The 19334-nt window shown below is 44.1% G+C and overlaps 2 protein-coding genes across 5 annotated transcripts; one reads left to right on the forward strand and one right to left on the reverse strand.

The window, feature by feature from the left end:
* Nucleotides 1-91: 91 nt before the first annotated feature.
* Syx13 (syntaxin 13) lies at nucleotides 92-4603 on the reverse strand. Of its 2 annotated transcripts, none has more exons than XM_077400091.1 (6): nucleotides 4451-4603; nucleotides 3336-3539; nucleotides 3059-3224; nucleotides 2819-2949; nucleotides 2338-2471; nucleotides 92-2158 (listed from the first exon to the last, which is right to left on the reverse strand). In XM_077400091.1, the coding sequence occupies exons 2-6, from the start codon at nucleotides 3536-3538 to the stop codon at nucleotides 1983-1985; spliced, it is 810 nt and encodes a 269-aa protein (XP_077256217.1). In that variant the 5' UTR covers nucleotide 3539; nucleotides 4451-4603; the 3' UTR covers nucleotides 92-1982. The 2 variants fall into 2 exon arrangements, with proteins under 2 accessions (XP_077256217.1, XP_077256218.1); XM_077400092.1 differs by having other exon boundaries at nucleotides 4363-4531.
* A 466-nt stretch (nucleotides 4604-5069) lies between these two features.
* Nat1 (N-acetyltransferase 1) lies at nucleotides 5070-18982 on the forward strand. 3 transcript variants are annotated; one of them, XM_077400090.1, is made up of 8 exons: nucleotides 5075-5284; nucleotides 13001-13112; nucleotides 13261-13477; nucleotides 13565-14516; nucleotides 14603-14743; nucleotides 14837-15729; nucleotides 15871-16176; nucleotides 16446-18982. In XM_077400090.1, exons 4-8 carry the CDS (start codon nucleotides 13604-13606, stop codon nucleotides 16518-16520), a joined length of 2328 nt encoding a protein of 775 aa, XP_077256216.1. In that variant the 5' UTR covers nucleotides 5075-5284; nucleotides 13001-13112; nucleotides 13261-13477; nucleotides 13565-13603; the 3' UTR covers nucleotides 16521-18982. The 3 variants fall into 3 exon arrangements, with proteins under 3 accessions (XP_077256215.1, XP_077256214.1, XP_077256216.1); XM_077400089.1 differs by having other exon boundaries at nucleotides 5070-5284; nucleotides 13001-13477; nucleotides 14849-15729; XM_077400088.1 differs by having other exon boundaries at nucleotides 5073-5284; nucleotides 13001-13477.
* The last annotated feature ends 352 nt before the right edge of the window (nucleotides 18983-19334 follow it).

Here is a 19334-nt window from a genome sequence, read left to right on the forward strand (position 1 = left end):
TTTTCATAATACAATGCCCTAGATTGGGCATTTTTAAATGTATTTTTATATTTTTGAATACAAATCAATATGTTATATAATCCATATCATATACAGGGTATAAAAAAACTTTTATTTGCAAAGAACAAAACATAATTTAATGCCTAATATTAATTTAGCACATACAAATCAACAATGATAATAAAGCTATTATACTTGATATTAAGCGTTCGTATCGATATCAATATCATAGCACTATTTATTTAAATGATGTTAATAATTAGTTGTATATACAATATTCAGATTATAATCTTAATAATTATACGTTGGATTTTTAAGATCCGGAATGCCTAATAATCATATCAGAATCGAGTAATCGTAGGAAAATGGCTGTCTCAATCAAATATATTTTTTGTGTCTGGCAATATATAACTTTAAATATAGGTGACATTTCTTCAATGATGTAATTATAAAAAAGCATTGATATTTAATAATCTATGGCGCAATATCCCAAATCTTAAAGAAAATTGAAAAGATACGTATATTAATACTTTGTATATATTTAGGTTACAATATTTCTTAAAAATCATTTTCTCTATCTCCCATGAAAAACTTAATGTATCTTTTTTAAAATATATTTTTGTTATTCATGAAATTTATTTCATATACATATAATATGTATGAAATAATACAAAATCATTATTTGCAAGTTAAATTAGCACCTTCATTATATTTTACGGGAATTTTCCAATCAAATTGGAATTATATTTATTATACAGGATAAAAATACGAGTTTGAATGTATAACGAAGTATATACAAATAATTTGACGTTGCTTTCAGAAAATGCATAATTTAATCTTTATGCATTAATTAAGTCAATTAATACAATTTTATTACAAGAGTTGCCATAAGGAGTACTCTTCTAGTTGATTATGAGAGTCAATTATAGCGCTAATTATAATGATCACAATTTCCATCTATCTAATTTGGCTTTATTTGCATTATATAGCAAGTTATTGATTACGATTAGTACTCATATGTGTAATAATATTAATTTATTCCGATTGATAATTTAGACCAATATATGAAAATAATATTTAATACAAATACGATTAAAATACATGTATGCAAAATTTTGTATTAGTTTGATTATAATTGTATGTGTGTCTTAGTAATACCATTTCTTCATGTGGCGACAATAAATAGATAACATTTTATTTGCGCAGCTTTGTGTTCATTGACATGCGAAACATACGTCTTCTTCTGCCTATCTATAAATTTGTTTACAAATTTTTATACAGAATATAATTTTTACGTAATGATCTAGATAGATTTTGCTAAGGAAACGCATCAGTCAAGTTGATATACTATAGTTCCAACATGTATGTTTTCAAACTATAAACTGATATTAATAAATATTATTTCTGTTATTGACACGAATATTTGTATCACCATTGGGTAGTTTAAAGCTATTGAAGCACGACATTTTTAAAGTTTTTTTTACGCGTAATATTAAAGCAATACTCATGAGAAATAAATACGATTTTTAGTTTTTAGAATACAAAATCCTTCATACTCGAATAATATATGAAAAATTAATATCATTTGTAGTAACTATTGTATAATTATAAGATAGGCATGTGTGAGAAATGATAAAGGCAGTATTAGCCTTTACTGATGCTCCAATATTTTATTCGGTAATAATTGAGCTAGTGTGTAAAACATAATAAAAGAGCCTATAAAAATCCATATTTTACACATGAAAATATTAAATACTGTTTTATAAAATTTCAAAATGGCTAACATCTCCAAAAATACAGGAGACAATTCCATTCGTAAGCAGATATAAAATAAGTCTCTATACTCTCCTCGTTACATCTCCAATATATAGAAACGGGCAAAACGAGATGGTCCTTGAAGAAACTACTTTCAAATGACATATGAAATAGATTGAGACAACCCTTTTCGTTCATCAGTGAGACCCGCGTAAAGGCTAGGGTTGCTAACTTAATTTAACGACTAGAATAACAGTTAATACAATGGCAACTATAATCGCAAGTAACAACAAGATATAAACTTTCCGACGAAATTTACTTTGGTAATTACTTCCCTTCTCCAGTTCCTGCGCACCTAGCTCGACATTGCCGTGTATATTCTCTATATGGTTGTCAATTGTATCTGTAAAAAAAAAAAAATCATTAGGTTCCATGCGCGTAGCACGTGTATTTTATAACAAGGCAAATATCAATAGATTGAAAAATTGCGTTTTTACATTTTGCATCATTTTCATTACATTTACATTATAAAAAAAATTTAAAGCTCTTACGATTATCAGCACTGAAAAGGAAGACGCTTACCAATAGTATCGCCTTGCTGATGCACCAGTGCCGCGAGTTCGCGCATAATTTGATTCACATCCAAAATATCGCCCTCAATACGTTTTATCCTATCCTCTCTCTCTAAGAGTAGCCCGTGTTGAAATTCGAGTGTCCTGTGCATGCCATAATATACATTGATCACACATCGTTTCCAATATCTCTGACTTTGTCATTATTTTTTTTTTTTTCACTGAAATTTTAAGTTCGGTCTATCTTTTTTTTTGTCACGGGCATGCTACAAAAAATCCACAAGGTCTATCGCTATGTATTTGATCCAGAAAATCTTACGATCTCCATTAGCCGATACAATCACGATAGCTTCTATTGTCCAAAATGCAACCAACGAAAACCATTGTTATTGTTCCAACTAAGCAAATAGGTAAGATTTTCTGCATTACTTATGAACGCACAAGTACTCCGTTGCTTTGTGTGAAATGCAAAAAAGATGTTGTTTCCAAACCTTTGCGTGGACCTGCTCTCTTGTTCCTGCGTCAGAAGTAGGCGGTGTGTCTCTTCAGCATCCTCCCCGTCCATTGAATTTTCTATATTAGTCACAGCTAAAATATGTCTCTTCATCTTCTCAGCAATTGACTGTGAGGAACAACATAATTACCATTAATATCAAACAAAACGATGTATCGTAATTAAGATCTTTTTGTAATCAAAACTACTTGAATATTTTAAGACGTATCTCGCACACCTTCTGCATATCGGAATATCTCTGTAACGCATCTTTAAAGTCTGTCGTGAGTTTTTCGATTTGTAATTTTTGCTGCTTCTCGCCACGTCTCATCAGCACCGTCAATCTCGCTATGTCCTTGCTTATCTGCGTGACCACCTGATTGGTGCTCGTTTGCGTTACATGTCTGAAAGACACAAACGTACGAATATTTAAATCGAACACTTTCTCAAATTTTTCGTTACATCGGCCTTCATATTTCTGTTATTATAATTATTGTATTCCCGACAGTACTTACACTTTGTCTCTTAAAACTTGATTATCCTTACTGGTTCCAATGTTTTTGTAAGCTCTGTCCAAAGTTTTCCAACTTGCGTTAATCATATATATGTTAGTGGTAATATTTTCACAGAGACTATAAAGTTCAGTAGGACTAAATCCTATTTCAGGTACATCCACCCGTTGATCCGTAGACCCATAGTTCTGAGGACGCTGAGCCATTCTGTAAAAAAAAAAATCCCATTTAGTTTTTGCGTACAATCTTAAATAACTACATAATCAAACTACAGCATGCGTAGCAGTAAAAGCACTCTATCATTAATATTAAAATACTGTTATCTTTTATGAAAATAAGAGGAATTACAAAATGTAGGATAAATAAAAAAAGACTAAAAATCCCGCAAAAAATATAATATAGTTTCTTAAAGACTACATATGTATTTATATCAAATAATATAATTATTCAACAACAATTTTTTGTTACCGTATATCAATGTCTTTATAACGTAACTTCTCGTACGTTGCCGCACGAATATCTAATTCATAGACGTGTATCAGTTGCACGAATACGAAATGTGTTTACGTACAAACTACTTTGCTAATGATTTGCACAGTCATTACTCGGAACAAAAAAATAAAAATCTCGCTCTTGTCCGTGCGTTCCAAATATTTGATATCGTAAAAGTTTGCTAAGAATTGTTGCCAGCGCAGAATTTACGCGGCACGTGGTACGAACGAGTGGCAGAATAAAAGTGAAGAGTAAAAATTATCCTTGGGAGGTCGTCGTTCGTTTCTCGCGACATTTAAACGCTCGCGAAATATCGCGGCACGGTCGCTCGGAGCTAAATCTACGAGAGACGCTCCTCGCGCAACGGGACACCCGCACGCACGGTGCATGGGACTTGGCGGGGAACGGGGTTTAGCAAATCTCTATGAAAAAAAAACACCTTGTCTATAAAGGGGGTTAAATTAGCGAGCGAGGACAAAGGCAGCCGCGAGGGAGGGCTCCCCGGCGGACGATCCGTCGCGACGCGACCGTTACTAACCTGAATCCGCGTATCACAAGTGTCCTTAAATGTATAAACGTAGATCGCCCCGTAGAATCACATTTAAAAACGCAACGAAAATATCTACCTGCGGCCGAGACCCTCGAGAAAAACTGACAGTTGCCCGGGCCCGAAAACGATCTGGCGCACCGGCCGTGTGACAACAGACCCTTTGTACTCCCGTCCGTGAGCGCAGCGGAGGGATCTGCTCTCCCGGCGCGTGCCCGATCTCTTTTTTTTTTTCCCCTCTCCCGTCGCGCAGTTCCCGAGACGGATTGACGGGGAGCGAGGCGCGCGATCGGCCCGTCGACCGGGGGGGGGTCTTGAAATTTCTCTCGCAATCGTCGTTCCCCGGTCGACTCTCGTCTCGGAGTCCGGCGTCGATTTCCGTCGGTGAAAATTACGCGCACCGCCGGGCTCAAGTCGAGGTGGAGACGGCCGACTTCCGGTCGTCGTCGATCCTTCGCGAGTCGAATCGCGAACGAAATCTCGATCCTCGATCGAGGATCGTTTCGACACGTGGCCACGGTGGACCGGACGGTCCGCGCGCGGCTCTTCTCGGACGATTTTCGTCTCGCGAGGAAAACCGACGGGCGTTCCGTTCGCGACGACTCGCGTAGTGGCGTCTAGCGCACCGTCCATTGGTATCATCACCGCCGAGATCAAGGGCGGATCCGCGAGGCGAGGACGTTCGTGGGGTTTTCGTCGGCGCGAGGCGCGAGTGCGTGGAGTCCGCGCGGAATAACAACGCGAGGATTTATCCGATCGGCCGGCGCGACGATCGCGCGTCGCCCGTCGCGAACGCAGTCGCGTGCCGAACGCTGGCTTGACCGGTCATCGTCTCGCGGAAGTTGCCGAGCGCGACCGACAGATTGCGAAAGCGGAGAGCCGTGAGAGCCTCAGAAACAACAACGGTCGGGCCGTAAGTAAACGCTATTGTGATCTCTCTTGGCTTTGCGCGGCGAATTTGCGGACGCGGAGCGGCGTGGACGCGGCGAAACGCGTGCGGGACGAACGGGCGAGCGCGGGCGCGCGCGATTCCGCGTCGCGGACGGCCGCGCGGCCACGTTTCGCGGTGCCGCGGCGGCCGCGAGGAATCTTCTCGAGTCCCCGAGAGCCGAGTCGTCTCGATCGGGGGGGGGGGCCGCGAGACCCCGTGGCGGCCGCCGTAGGTCGGCGCGTCATGTCGGCCAGCGGAGAGAAGGGCTCTCTTTCTCTCTCTTCGGTCGCCCGCCCGTATACGTTTCCGTTCCGCCGCGAGGATCCTCTTTTCCTAGAAACGAGGAGAAAAAGAGGTACCCGCGACTCGCCGTCGCCCACGCAACTCCCACGTTTGACACTTTTTCGGTGTGCGGGGGGGGGGGTCTCGGCCGTCGCGGAGTGAGAAGCTGAAAAGACGAAGCGGTTTCTGGTGCGGAGTTTTGCCGTCGCCCGACGTCGACGGGAGCCACGAGGAGGCCGACGCGGAGACGTAGGATCGGGGCGTTTCTCTTTGTCGTTCGAGCGACGGGGACGCTCGACTCTCTCGAGGCAGGGAGCGCGCACCGGGCCTTCTCCGCCGCCCTTCTCGTCGCGCGTGCCCTCTCCGGCCTCGACGAATTCCGGAATTAGTACGTGCCTTCGACGCCACGCTTCTCTCCTCGGGGAGACGACGCTCGCGCCTCCTCCGTCGGCCTCGTCGCGCGACGTTCCCGTTGGGCGGATCCGTCCGTCGCGAATATTCCACGGCGCGCGGCGTGCGCCGAGATATTCGCGCGTACGTGCTATCGAGATCCGTTATCGCGGGTTTCCCGGGATTTCTCGGTGTAGATAAACTCGCTCCAGACCGACCAGCGGACTTCTCGACAGCCCTCCCTCCCTCCCCCTCTCCTCCTTCCCTCCGGGGCATCGCACGTCCGTATCGTTAACCCCGGAATACCGACAATCTCCTAGAAAGCTGAACGAAACGTGGAAACTCGTTTTTCGACAAGTGGTGTGTTTTTTAAATCGACGGAAAAAATCTTCAGGTAGTGGCGATTTAATCCCAACTCGGGGAAAATTCGAAAGAAAGATATTTTTGAAAGGACGCGTGCCGACCCAAAATATTGGAGCACGTGCCTCGATAATGTGCCGTCTCCGCATCGTTTGCTTCCCGCATTGTCGGTATTCCAATTTCCGTTCCATTAATCGCGACGCGATAGTTTCTAGAATCTTTTTATACGCGTGTGTGTGCGCGCATAGGATTTAATATATATAGAAATTCTGGAAACTCTGCCATTAACAAAATGGCATCGCTTTCTACGTGGCCGGAGAAAAGGGAGTAATCGGATTTAATAATTTAATAACCACGTTTCCCCCCCTCCCTCTCGATCCTCGTCCCCAGGGGTATACGCGGAAGGGGTTAAGGCTCGGAATATGGCGAGCGAGCGAGCGAGCGAGTCCTCGCCATTAAGCTTGATTCACACTATACGGCACGGACCGTCACGTTCCGACAACGACACATACGTTAGACAAGGATACCTATTGTCTACATCCTTGTCTAACGTACGTAAACGTACGTGTCGTTGTCGGAACGTGACGGTCCGTGCCGTATAGTGCGAATCAAGCTTTACGCGTCGTTTCCAAGGGAGGGAGAGAGAAGGAGAGCGGATCGCGTCGTTCTCTCTCTGTCTCCGTCTCCGTCTCTCTCCCTCCGGAAGTTGCGCCTTCTCGGAAATGCAACGGGCACTCCTTCGTCCGCGTCGAGCGGACGGACCACTCCAAGGGGCCTGGGGCACGCGTGTGTTACCTCCTCGTCGATCAATGCCGACTCTGATCGAGTCGAGTCGCGCGGAGTGCCACATGCACGCCCGACCGACTTTGTCGTGGCACGAGGGCAGGCCGTGTGACGCTCGTCACGCTTCTGACGTTTCCACGGGAGGCTTCGACCGACAGGCGATTTTATTAGCTTTCCCCGGTCATGCGCCCTCGAATATACCCTGTACGCGAGGTGTACGTAAAAAGATACTTATCGCGCACGATTGCGCGGTGGCGTATAGGCAGAGGATGGGGGGGGGGAAGTTAAGAACGGGAAATCGTTCGTGTCTTCCATCAGCAACGCTTTTTCATCGTTGCTCGTCACGTGGCGAGGCGCGCCTGGGCTATTTTTAAGTTCGACGCGCGCGCTTCGCTTCGTGGATCTAATCGAGTTGCTCGTATAAGATCTAATCGAGATCTATTAATATATCGTCCCTCCCTCGTGCGTCGGTGGTGGCTTGACAGCTCCGATTCGCGGTAACTTTGCGCCGCGCGTGAAAAGTCTCGAGACGGTTTTCCTCGCGAGAAGACGGCCTCTCTCGTCCCCTTCGCTTTGATTCGGAAGGAATCGATGGTTTCGTCAACGGTCAAGACAATCCGGACGATCGGGTTCGAACGTACATACCATCTATCAACGCAACGGTCAGACCGAGACAGTCCCTCCTTTTGCGACGATAATTTAGAATTCGTAACTTCGCCGAGAGAAGCGAAGCGTCCGCGAGGGAGCCGGATGCTCTCCGAGTGTTCGCGGGAGAATCCGAGGAATGCCGGCACGAAACACCTGGTTGAAAAACCCGTTCCGTTCCATTAAATCTCTGTGCCTCTCGCGCGCGATCTCGTGTGCCGTCGCGTCGCGGGGCATCGGCTAGGTCGCCGCATATCCGCCTTTGAACGGCCGCGGCGGCCGTGTCGGCCCTCTTTTGTTGCACGGCAGACTTGAAAACGCTTATCGGACTATGAATAGACGCTCCGAATAGATTTTCCTTCAGCCGCTCGTTCCGCGAGGCCGTATATCTAGTCTACGCTCGCGTTACGCGCATCAATGAACGCTGACGTTTTGCGACTCGAATTTTTCTTACTCCCCCCTCCCCCCGTATTGGTCCTCGTGAAAAAAATCGACTCTCGTCGACCGCCTCGATGAACGAAATTACTTACCTCTTCGCTCTAGGATTTTCTTTACGTTGCCTCTTCTCGTCCGATGCGTTTAATAAATCTATTTTCGACGCGACGATGTCGTCGTGTCGCGAAGCAGACCTTTACAATTATACCAACTTACAATCTTTTTGTCCTAGGAGAAACGTTGGATGTTTTAGGCGGATATTCATAGTCGGTTCTTATATTTAAGACCGTCTTACGTACAATCTCAAGACGTCGTTAATCACAGAGCCGTATTAGCATCTTAAGATATTGCTTAAGACGGTCTTGAAATAAAATCTGACTATGAATACCGGCCTTAGAGGTGTAAAGAATATTCTTATTGATTGTCCATGAATCGATGAACACGTCGTTGTCGCACGATGAAGCGCAAGCGTGCTTGTTATTCTACATCGGACTTCAGATCCTTCTGATAATCCTCGGACGTGGATTTTTTTTTCCATTCGATCGGGAACAGCTGAAACGAATGCCTTGCGACTCCTGTCAGATGTATAGGGACGCTCTTGCAACAACGTTATCGACGTTACATATGTATATTTGGATGACTCAATGTGTACACGCGAGGCGCAAGATAAAGACGCTTATCAACGTTATCACGCTTTTTATTCTCCGTCTACTCGACCGGCCACTCGGTCAACTTTGCATGCGCTCCAACGACAGGAACGTTAATTATCACGTACTAAAATTTGTGTACGCTTTTCCTTAGAAAGACGCGAGGTTGCGCAGAAACAGTCATCTGCTTCTATTCTTCTGTTTCTATTTAATATTCTTTTAAACGTTTCTAGACTAAACATTTGAGCCAAGATTCTGCGTTCTTGAGGAAATCCGTAAAATGTTTTCTCCTTTGTAGCTGTAATAACCAAATTCGTTATTCGTTATTCAGTTAAGAAACATGTAAAATTACTCCCTCCTCTCTCTTCCATTATCTCTTATTGAAAAAGTTACAAGAACAATTGTGCCGTTAGCTTTATCCTCGCGTTAGTTTCGGAGACAACGCACGTAATTTCCCTCGCTTATCTCTTCTATCAAAATGCTTGGATGAATAACACTCGCTGCTTATTTATTTATTAGTTTCGAAATTACTTTCATCGACGAGTTACGTGAGTCACTCGCCCGTCTCTTTTCATTATTCCTTCCTGGAAAAATATGAGCGAGCGACTCGCTGCTCGTTTCCTGTAAAGAAACCAGAATTCGAAGTCTAATCACCGAACTCTAATTCGCTTCTCTCTCTCTCTCTCTCTTTCTTCGCACATACGACGTTCTCGCCTTTAGTTTCTTCACTTGATTTTTACCAAGGATTTTTCAAAGGATTCTGAGGATTTCTAATTGCACCTGCTCGACCTGCTTCCGGCGGTGATTTCGTCAGGAGCGGCGACAAGTCCGCTCGCCTCCGCTATTCTTTTTATTATTCCCCGTTCCCCATTACGCTTTCTTAAAATGGATAGGCCATTTATATTGCCATTCGATTCGCCTTTTCTAGCCTTTCGAGTCTTTATAGTTGGCAGGTCTGTGTAGAGAACAGTCGTCGCACGGCACTCACGGCGCATCAGTGACGTGTCGCGAGGAAACGGAAAGTAATGGTCCGCTCGGCGGGGTGAGAGGGGATGTGGAAGTTTTGCTCGCTCGTTCGCTCGCTCGCGTTTTGCCCGCTTGCCTTGCGTCACTCCGTCGCTATCTCTTTGTGCGCCGTCGTCATCCACCTTGTGCATGACGATTTCTCTCAAGGAGACCACGTCGGCGTGTCGCCTCGTCGGTCGCTCGACGGCGCGGCGCGCGGCCGATCGCGCAAAACAAACCCGCGGTATATTTCCGTCGTTTTTTTTTTTTTTTTTTTTTTTTCTTTCGCGAGAGGTCGACTACTCTTCAATTCCCGAAGTTTGTCAAACGAAAAAAACGATTGAAAAAAAAAGGCAAATACGCACGACGACGAACGTCGATCTTCCGTCGAGCGTTACGTTCATTTAATTTGCAAATCATTCGTGAACCAAACGGCTGTCCACGGGGCAACTTTAGAATTAATTTATCCGCTTATTTATTTGTCCTCCCAGTTGCGTGATTTTTGTCGTATTATTACGGATCAACAAATATTACATTAAATTTATTATCATATCGTCCGTTATTTATTAACGTCGAGTAATACCGAAGCCAATAGATTATATCCATCCCCTTCATGTCCCTTTTATACGTCGTATTTCGAGGATATAAAATCGGGCTTTCGTATTCGCCGGTGGTATATTAATAATTTGCGAATTTAGTTTCATCCGATTAATTCCGTCATTTCATTCGGCGATGTTATTTTACTTGACAGAGAGCAAATTAATTCGCCGAAGCCCGGCGCGCGAACGTCGAAACAGGAAAGTCCGCATTCGCGGAAATTACCGAACGATTATTCATTGGCGTTGGAAATATGGCGACGATAGAGTGTCTTTATTCTAAAGCGCAACACGTTCACGCGTATATTAACGCGACTAAAAAATTGAGCATTTTTGTCGATATTTACAACGCGAAAGAACACCGTTTTGACGTCCGTAAAAAGAATCATTTGTTTCGGAGGCCGTGGTCTTAAATCTTTCGTCTCTTCGCTGCTAGAATCGTTGCTCGTTTTACAGTCATTACGTCCCTCGTTGAAATTATTAATTGTCACTGTTTGTCCAGCATTTTTTATCATTCGTTATCGCGGTTTTATCATTTATTGCGATGTTAATGCGGTTTCTGCGTTTCAACGGCGCGATCTTCTCGGCCATTGACAATCGCGGAATCGTTACCGCGGTCGACAATAGCGGTTGCCTAAAGAAACGAAGTTAACGCGGCGGCTGGGTGTATCTCGGGGATATCTTTGTTTTGGACTAGCTAAATAACGGGTAACGCCAATCCGGGTCGTAAATATGCGCTCCGGAATCGGTATTCGCCGATTAAGAGACGAAGAAGGAGTTAGCTGTACGAGGGACGAAGGCTGCATCTTCTCGCCGTACACGCGCGCCTTTTATTTAATTATCTTGCGAATTCCGACACGTGTGTGCTTCTGTAATTCTGACCTCGCGGATTGCACGGCGATCCCATCTGCAGCTCTCGCGTGGAATTCTTCCTCTCTCTCTCTCTCTCTCTCGCTCTCTTTCGCGGTATTCAAGCTCGCGCTGCTCGGATGCGTCCGTGAGAGACCGGATATTTTCATTGCGCATTTAACCAGGCTGTACGTACGGCCGTCAAGTCGAAACCAAATGTTTAGAGAATGCTATTTTCGTAAAAGCCAGCCTTGATGCGTTCTCGTTATACGTTTTATCGCTAAACGCGGCCGTCGATTTCTCTCTCGTTAGGTACGAACAGCGAGCGCTGTTTCTCAAAGTCACACAGTGTCAAAGTCTGCGTCAATTTACGCCCGACGATCTCGTGATTCGACGAAAACCTATAAGTCGGACAAGAATTATTGACTGAATTATTAGCGCGCGATTCTCGCGAGGACGTGAATTGTTCTAAGTAATATCAGTTTGCAACTGCGATTTATTTGCCCCTCGTGTCCTTCTCCCAAAAAAATAGGTTTTTCTTTGTTAATTACAAGGTACCGTTGTGCTCGTATCGCTCAACTCGCGTAAGCCAGCCACTTTTTGTCGATCGTTCTAATCGAGCGCTTTCGGGACACCCGGTAGAGGCGTCCGGACGGGCATGACCTCCGTCGAGCAGCCCGACGAAGTCGTCCGACCTCGGCCGAACGACGGCGGGGTCCGCGAGATGATCGGTCGAGGTGAAACGGGAGGGGGTTAGGAGAAGAGGGTTCATTGACCGTCTGACCATGAGCCGCGCCCCACATACGCTCCTCTTCGACGTTCCCCCTCGCCCTATGGGTTTCGATCGTTTTGTTCTCTGGGCGGGCAAGCAGGCAAGCAGACAGGCAGGCAGGCAGGCAGGCGAGCAAGATCAAAGCCGTCTTCTTCCCCGGGGAAAGAAGGTCCTTGCCTCGTCCGCGTGGAAGGCCTTCCGAAGGCTACAGGGTGTCCCGAAACCACCGACGCATTCCTCTCGACCGCGGATGAGCGAGAGATGCTTTTTTTCCTTGGCAAAAGTCTCGATTCCAAGGAGAAGTTGTCGGTCTAATCTGAAGCTCGATCTAATCTACAGTTTGAAAATCATTTTTCTTTTATTTTTTTACAATCTGACTTGAAAGGATGTTGCGCAACAACTGGTCGTTTGATTCGCGAAACGTTAACGTCCCGCGTCTGATGATTCTATCCTTGAACCACTTGGTCCGAGTGCGTTAACCGTAGGACGACTCGCGTGCGCCATTTATCGAACGCGCGAGTAGAAGCTTCTCTAAAATTGCGCTCGCATGCGCAATTACGATTGTAAACGGTACATATAGGTCACGGTAGCGATGAAAGGAATGTCCTCGAATATTATTGAACGAGTTCATTGCAACGGCACGTCGCCGTTGGCCGAAGCGATAGACCGCGTTTGCGATCGCGCTTATCTCTCTTAGCGAGGGAAAAGAGGAGAAGAGGACTTCGCGCGGACGAGAGGGTTGCGTACGCTTTCGGATTACGTTTAAAATTGTACATTTCAAGCTGACTGATTCAAATGTTGAAATTTTCGAGACACGCGAATTAAATTGCCAGGCGTGAAATATAATATGTGTACTTGAGATAAGTTACAAATAAGTAATACTTGAGATAGACGTATGGAATATTTGGTTTAACGTGTGACGTAATTTTTGCAGCTTCCTCAAGGAAGATCTGTGTGCTGTGATTTATCACTAAGGGGGCCAAAACACGCGCAACAACGGACAACCCCACAGGACCGGGGGGTGCTTCTCGTGTCTCGGGAGGAAGGTCAGGGTCCATAAGGTTACCTTGGCAGTAACGCAAAAATAAAAAAAAAAACAATACAAACGCGAGAAAGCGATTACTTATTACGTCCGCACAAATCGTTGCGTTGCTACTTGTGACACTGACATTAGAAAAATTCGATGCCTTCCAGGGACGATATTCGCTCCCTATCCACTGAGCTACGCTGGATCCCTCCTTCAACTGTTAGACGCGATGCACTCACCCCAGAAAGCCGAAATGATCTCATCTTTAGAAAGGTGCGGGGTATTCTTAACAAGCTCACACCGGAAAAATTCGGAAAGCTGAGCAACGACCTGCTCAACGTTGAGCTTAATTCCCATGTGATTCTCAAGGGTGTTATTTTCTTGGTACGTAAAAAACAAATGTTGCTTAACAAAGGACGCTGTTGACCGTATGTAACGATTCACATAATAAAATGTCAATTAATTTTTCAGATCTTCGAAAAAGCACTTGATGAACCCAAGTACAGTTCTATGTACGCACGGCTGTGCAAACAGCTGTCTGACGAAGCCGCAAACTTTGAACCCCGTAAACCGATCGATGAAAGTCAAAAAGGCCAGAGCACATTCAGAGTTCTTTTACTTAACAAGTGCGAAGACGAGTTCGAAAATCGTTCAAAAGCAACCGGGGCATTCGAGAATCAAGATGAGCTCGGTCCCGAAGAAGAAGAGCGCCGACAGGTGGCCAAGCGCAAGATGCTTGGTAACATCAAGTTCATTGGGGAGCTCGGCAAGCTGGGCATCGTGTCGGAGCCGATTTTACATCGTTGCATCCAGCAGTTGCTGGAGAAGAAAAGGCGAGGGGGATCCCGGGGGGACGCGGCGGAGGATATCGAATGTCTCTGCCAGATTATGCGTACCTGCGGTCGTATCCTTGACTCGGATAAGGGCCGCGGACTCATGGATCAATACTTTAAACGTATGAACTCTCTGGCAGAGAGTAGGGATCTTCCTCTACGCATCAAATTCATGCTGCGTGATGTGATTGAGTTACGCCGTGATGATTGGAAACCGCGCAAGGCCACGAGCACCGAAGGCCCGATGCCGATTAATCAGATCCGCAACGACAACGAGGAGCCATCGCGGGGAAACGGTTTCCATAGAGGACGAGAGGATCGCCTCGGTGCGGAGTTTTTACGAAAAATGGGACGAGGCGGATTAGACGTGGAAATGATGGGAAGTATACCATTGACTCCCTCCTCATTCGGTATGCCACCACCACCATTCAGTCCGAATGGATTCGCAGGAACTCCTGGCGTTGGTTATCGCCATAATCAACGTAATCAGCCAGGAGGGGGCTACTATCAAAACCAGAGTCGTCATCAGAACAATTACGAAGGAAAACGCAACCAACCTCAACATAATTTGCCGCAAAACTTTAACAACAGTGAGTATCGATGACGTGAATATTCCCTATTAACTAGTGCCAAATAACACGTCTTACGGATATTTGTTATTTTGTCTGTCACACAGGTAGCAATAAAGAACAACTTCGATTCAACAAGAACAAGATGCTGATCGGAGGACATCCGGAAGAAGTATCTTTAAGACCCTCGGCTAATTCGATGATGTTCAAACAAACTAACATCAACTTGAACCTACCTCTCAACAATGGTAAATATTCATTCGCATTATCTTTGATAATGGCGAACGTACTGCTCTAAAAGATTGATTAATAATGATAACTAATCGTAAAAAAACTAACAGATTTGTTCCCAGGACGGGGCTCAGACATGCCTCTCTTACGTACTACCGCTCTGAAGCCCAGCAGCTCGCCTTTACTGCACAAAGAAACACCACCTGCTATCGTGATCAAACAAGGTCCTGTGGACAAACGGGAGAAGGCTAGGGACAGAAAGGACAAAGGACCAACACGAGAGGAAGTGTTGAAGAAAGTGAATGCCTTAATGGATGACCTCGCGTCCCACACAAATGTGCAGGACGCTTTGGCGGCTTTCAAAGATCTTAAGATACCCGAACGATTTTTGCGTCACGCGATCTGCACAGTGTATGCGAACACATTAGATCGTGGAGACTCTGAACGCGAACTCGCTGTCAAACTCGTGGCTGAATTGAAAAAAGAGAACTTGCTCACCCTGCAGCAAGTAAGCGAAGGATGGAAGGAATTAGTGGCCAGTATTTCGGAGAAGGAGAGCACCGTGCCTTTGGTAGCGTCCCACGTTGCCTTCCTGACAGCTAAGGCCATAGTGGACAATTTAATCCAATTGACGGATCTCGCCTCGGAAACAGAAAACGGTCGTCATCATCCACTGTTCCTACTGACCCTACAGCAACTCCACAAGACCCAGGGCAAGGCGAGACTCACGCAGATCTTTAACGAGAGCAAGGTGGATCTTATTAGTCAACTGCCAGAAGCGGAGAAGACAAAAGAACGTTTGGGCGAGATCTTGGAAGATCGGGAATTGACTTTCCTCTATCCTCTTCTCAGAATCCAGGGTGATATGTGGCGTCAATTAGAAGCTGATCCGGCGCCTAACGCTCTTTACAAATGGATCAAGGAGAAGCTGGATCCCCAACATCATTCTGATCCCGCTTTTATTAATGCTATGATGAATGTACTTTTCAAGTACATCACCGGGGTTAGTGAAACTTATCGAATATATTTATCTTATTTCCCATAATATTATCACATTTTAAATGACAAAACTACTAATAAAATTAGAATCTCCTTTAGTTTGTAAAATTTAAACGTCTTTTTTTTTATATAATATATAAAATAGGAGACAACATTGGCGCCCGGTATTGATCCGACCGTAAATCCAGACAAACAGCTGCAAGAGAAGGAAAGTGCGTTACTGCAGAAATATGCACGCTTCATTCGCACATTCCTGACTACCATCGACTCACAAGTTACGGCTCTTCATGCGCTTCAAGTGTTCTGCTTCTCGCACAATTTTCCAAAAGGGCTGCTGCTACGATGGTTCGTAGCACTCTATAACCTTGAAGTCATCGAAGAGGAAGCATACCACAAGTGGAGAGACACCGTTACTGATGCTTATCCGGGCAAGGGCAAGGCATTGTTCCAGGTAAATGTGCAATCATTATGGCATTTTTATTCAAGGACTTTTTTTGCTACAATTGCATACAAATGATTTTATTTACATGAATCTTTTAATTCCGGGTTTATATCAAGCTAGTTCTGTGTTACAACCATAGCATATTTTGAAAATTGATAATTGTTGCGTCAATTTTTCTCAAATTTGAGAATCAAGGATAAATAACAAATAACGCTTAATCGAAAATTGAAATTGAATTATTTGAAATTTCATGCGAGCAATATTTATGTCGTTTATAGGTAAACTCCTGGTTAACTTGGCTTGCTGAGGCATCAGAGGAAGAGGAGGAAGACGACGAGGATGAGAAGAATTAATCGCAAGAGCTTCGAGAGCATTATTCAGACTATCTATGATTTGGAATAGAGTTTTACTATCTATATCGCTGAACCACAGGAGGTGTTTCAGTTTTACTAATTGAGTTATCATCATCCAGAATTGCAAACATCTTGTTAGTTTGTCTCAAACCCTCACGCGTGGTTGGAAAAAAAAACGGACTTTACAATCATGTCTGGAAAGGAATAAAATAGGTGTAGGTCAACGAGTGGTATACGACAGACGTTTCAAGCAAGACGTTTTAGAATTTTTTTTTAGATAATTAAATATCGGTATAATTTATAAAATATAATATTGGGCCCGCAGATATAATCAAGAAATCATACTACGCTACTGTATGGTTGTCGGTGCAGAAAGCAAAAAAAAAAGAGAAAAAAGAAAAAAACACGAGAAAATTAATCTGGTCATTCTTGTGTTGTTCGAGTTTTTGTCTAGTATTGTGCATGTGTCACGTTTTGTAAGTATCCTTTTTGTTCGCGGCAATAAGTGGAGTCGTTTGTTATCTCTGTGTACCAAGCATTACATTTATTACAAGGAATTATTAATATGATTATTACCGATTATTAATATTATTATTATTAATTATACATAATTGATTATCAATAACCGAAATATATCTACATCTTTCTAATGAAGACGAAGGAAAGAAAAAGAAAAAAGTTAATGTCGAAATTAATCGGAAGCAAAGGGCCGCGACTCGGTAGTAGTACGTAAACCGCAAACAGTGAAGCACTTTCTTTTCGAAGCAGGAACGAAATCCTTAGATCGCAGTTTAGATACACCAAGTACGAGCGTTATTACCGCTAAATTAATACGGAGACGAGGAAAAGTGAGGAACACCCGTGTTTGCCCGTGTATCTACTTGCTGCGCCATTTTGATTTTAATAAGTACTAATTAATTACAGTTATAATAACAACCAGCAGCCAACATCACATCCATTTAACGTAATAATTAGCGAACACTAGTGACACGACTAAACTCGTATTTAAAAGAAGAAAAAAAAACAATAAAATATGCCTTGGTGTAATTTATTACAGATGGCCCTCTGGTTGTTGCGTTGATGACCGATCACCACCACACCTCACCTCACCTCATCACATCACACATCTCCCGCACCTTGTACATGTAACGGTTTTTTATATCTCGCTCGATCATTAAAGAGATCAACGCGCGCGAATTGATCGAGACGAATGAATGGAGAACAGCTGTATATCTTCCCGCGCTGAGTCGCCGAGTACGATTATTTTCAGACTGGCTCGAGACGCCAATAATTAAGAAAAAGCTCCGTACAATAATATATCACGTTGACTCTCGCGATCGTTTACTCCTTTAATTTCTTCGTTCGAAATGGAGATACCTAGCCTAGCTCCTATACTCTCAGCGCCTTTCTTTTATGCTTCCGTAGTAATCGACTATTTGTCCCTGTTGTCGAGTCTGTAAAATTAGTATGTAGAAATTGAGTGACCGACGCCGAGAAAATTTGGGCACGGTTTTGTTGTCGTTATAAGATATTGTACATATGTATTCCTGATTGTTCCACGGTTTCCACGTAATTTTATCCCCGGGCCGAAGCGTTCTCTTCTCTCCGGAAAAAAAAAAAAAAAAAAAAAAAATGTAGGTGATCAGAGCGTCGGTCAGTTAAGACCACGGTTTTAAGACTGTATCTCCGTTACTTCATCCGAATCTCACACCGTCGTGCATCATTCACGAGCCAGTTTTGACGACAGCACTCGGATACACGCGCGTTGAACGCGTTGAACCAGAATTTTCCCTTCGCGACCGAAGCGGCGGTGTGACAAGTAGATCGTAATGCGACGACACTTTGTCGGCAGGGATTGGCGATAGGAATGGTATAGCGTATTATTCGCGATACGTCCCCGTTTCTACCTGACCCAAGGAATATTAAATACGCCTGGACCGAATTTCCTTTCGTAGCGGTTTCGAGAAAGCGCACGCCGACCACGTCTTCGCTGCGAGGATCCTACGGGGACCGACCCGGTCGCTCCCCCTCGCACGCGAGAACAAAAAAAAATGTTTGTAATGCTATTGTAATACGTTAGCGAACATTCGTATATTCGCTGTTCCTCGTCGACCAACGTTCGTGTCTATTTTCCGAATTACAACGCATCTATGCGATTGCATCTCCGCTTCCGTTCCGCGAGCAACTGTGTGCGTGTGTGCATGCGTGCGTGTACTTGGACTCTTGGACTTTGTTAATTTACTCTCTCACGTATGATTGCATAATTACGACTCCTCTCGGTCGAATGTACGCATACCGATTGATCCATGTGTAACATCTTTCAGTATTATTTCGCGAATAATCGAACCACGTTACGTAGAATCTTAGCGCGTCTTCGTCCCTTCCTTTTCGGTGGATATTAAAACCGATAAAAAAAAACGTATCTTTTATCTCTGTCAATAAAAACTGTTTCTAGGACCATCTATTCTGTGTTTAAGGTAGTCGTCTCGTCAGGGCACGTATTAGATAAAGTTTTCGATTTCGGATTTTATATCAAAATTATATGATCAGCTTTGCAGTCGATTTTTTCTGTGGCTCCTTACCGACTATTTACTCTAGAAAACGTTTGCATTACTTCATACAGACGGCCAGAAAAAGAATAAGGCTCTATCACGGTTTCAATCACATATTTTCGCGTTTTTCGATTAGATGAAGTGATAAAAAAAACATCGCTTTTTGTACATTAGATTTCGAAGAATCCGATGCAACCATAAAATATATAGGTTACCGGAGATTTCGCTGCTACTTTTTTAGTTTATTTTAGTGAAAATGCGG

This window comes from Temnothorax americanus, unplaced genomic scaffold (genome assembly GCF_048541705.1).
Source record: "Temnothorax americanus isolate GAGA-0224 unplaced genomic scaffold, ASM4854170v1 Scaffold13, whole genome shotgun sequence".
In the NCBI taxonomy this organism is placed as follows: Eukaryota; Metazoa; Arthropoda; class Insecta; order Hymenoptera; family Formicidae; genus Temnothorax; species Temnothorax americanus.

What these genes read in the sequence shown, in the direction of transcription:
- Nat1 (XM_077400088.1), top strand. Translation starts at nt 13,250, where the DNA reads ATGCCTTCCAGGGACGATATTCGCTCCCTATCCACTGAGCTACGCTGG. An exon ending in GCCGCAAAACTTTAACAACA is followed by an intron (nt 14,517 to 14,602) that starts GTGAGTATCGAT and finishes TCTGTCACACAG; the next exon opens with GTAGCAATAAAGAACAACTT. An exon ending in AGGGCAAGGCATTGTTCCAG is followed by an intron (nt 16,177 to 16,445) that starts GTAAATGTGCAA and finishes TGTCGTTTATAG; the next exon opens with GTAAACTCCTGGTTAACTTG.
- Syx13 (XM_077400091.1), bottom strand. Translation starts at nt 3,538, where the DNA reads ATGGCTCAGCGTCCTCAGAACTATGGGTCTACGGATCAACGGGTGGAT. An exon ending in GATATTCCGATATGCAGAAG is followed by an intron (nt 2,950 to 3,058) that starts GTGTGCGAGATA and finishes TGTTCCTCACAG; the next exon opens with TCAATTGCTGAGAAGATGAA. An exon ending in TCAGCAAGGCGATACTATTG is followed by an intron (nt 2,159 to 2,337) that starts GTAAGCGTCTTC and finishes TTTTTTTTACAG; the next exon opens with ATACAATTGACAACCATATA.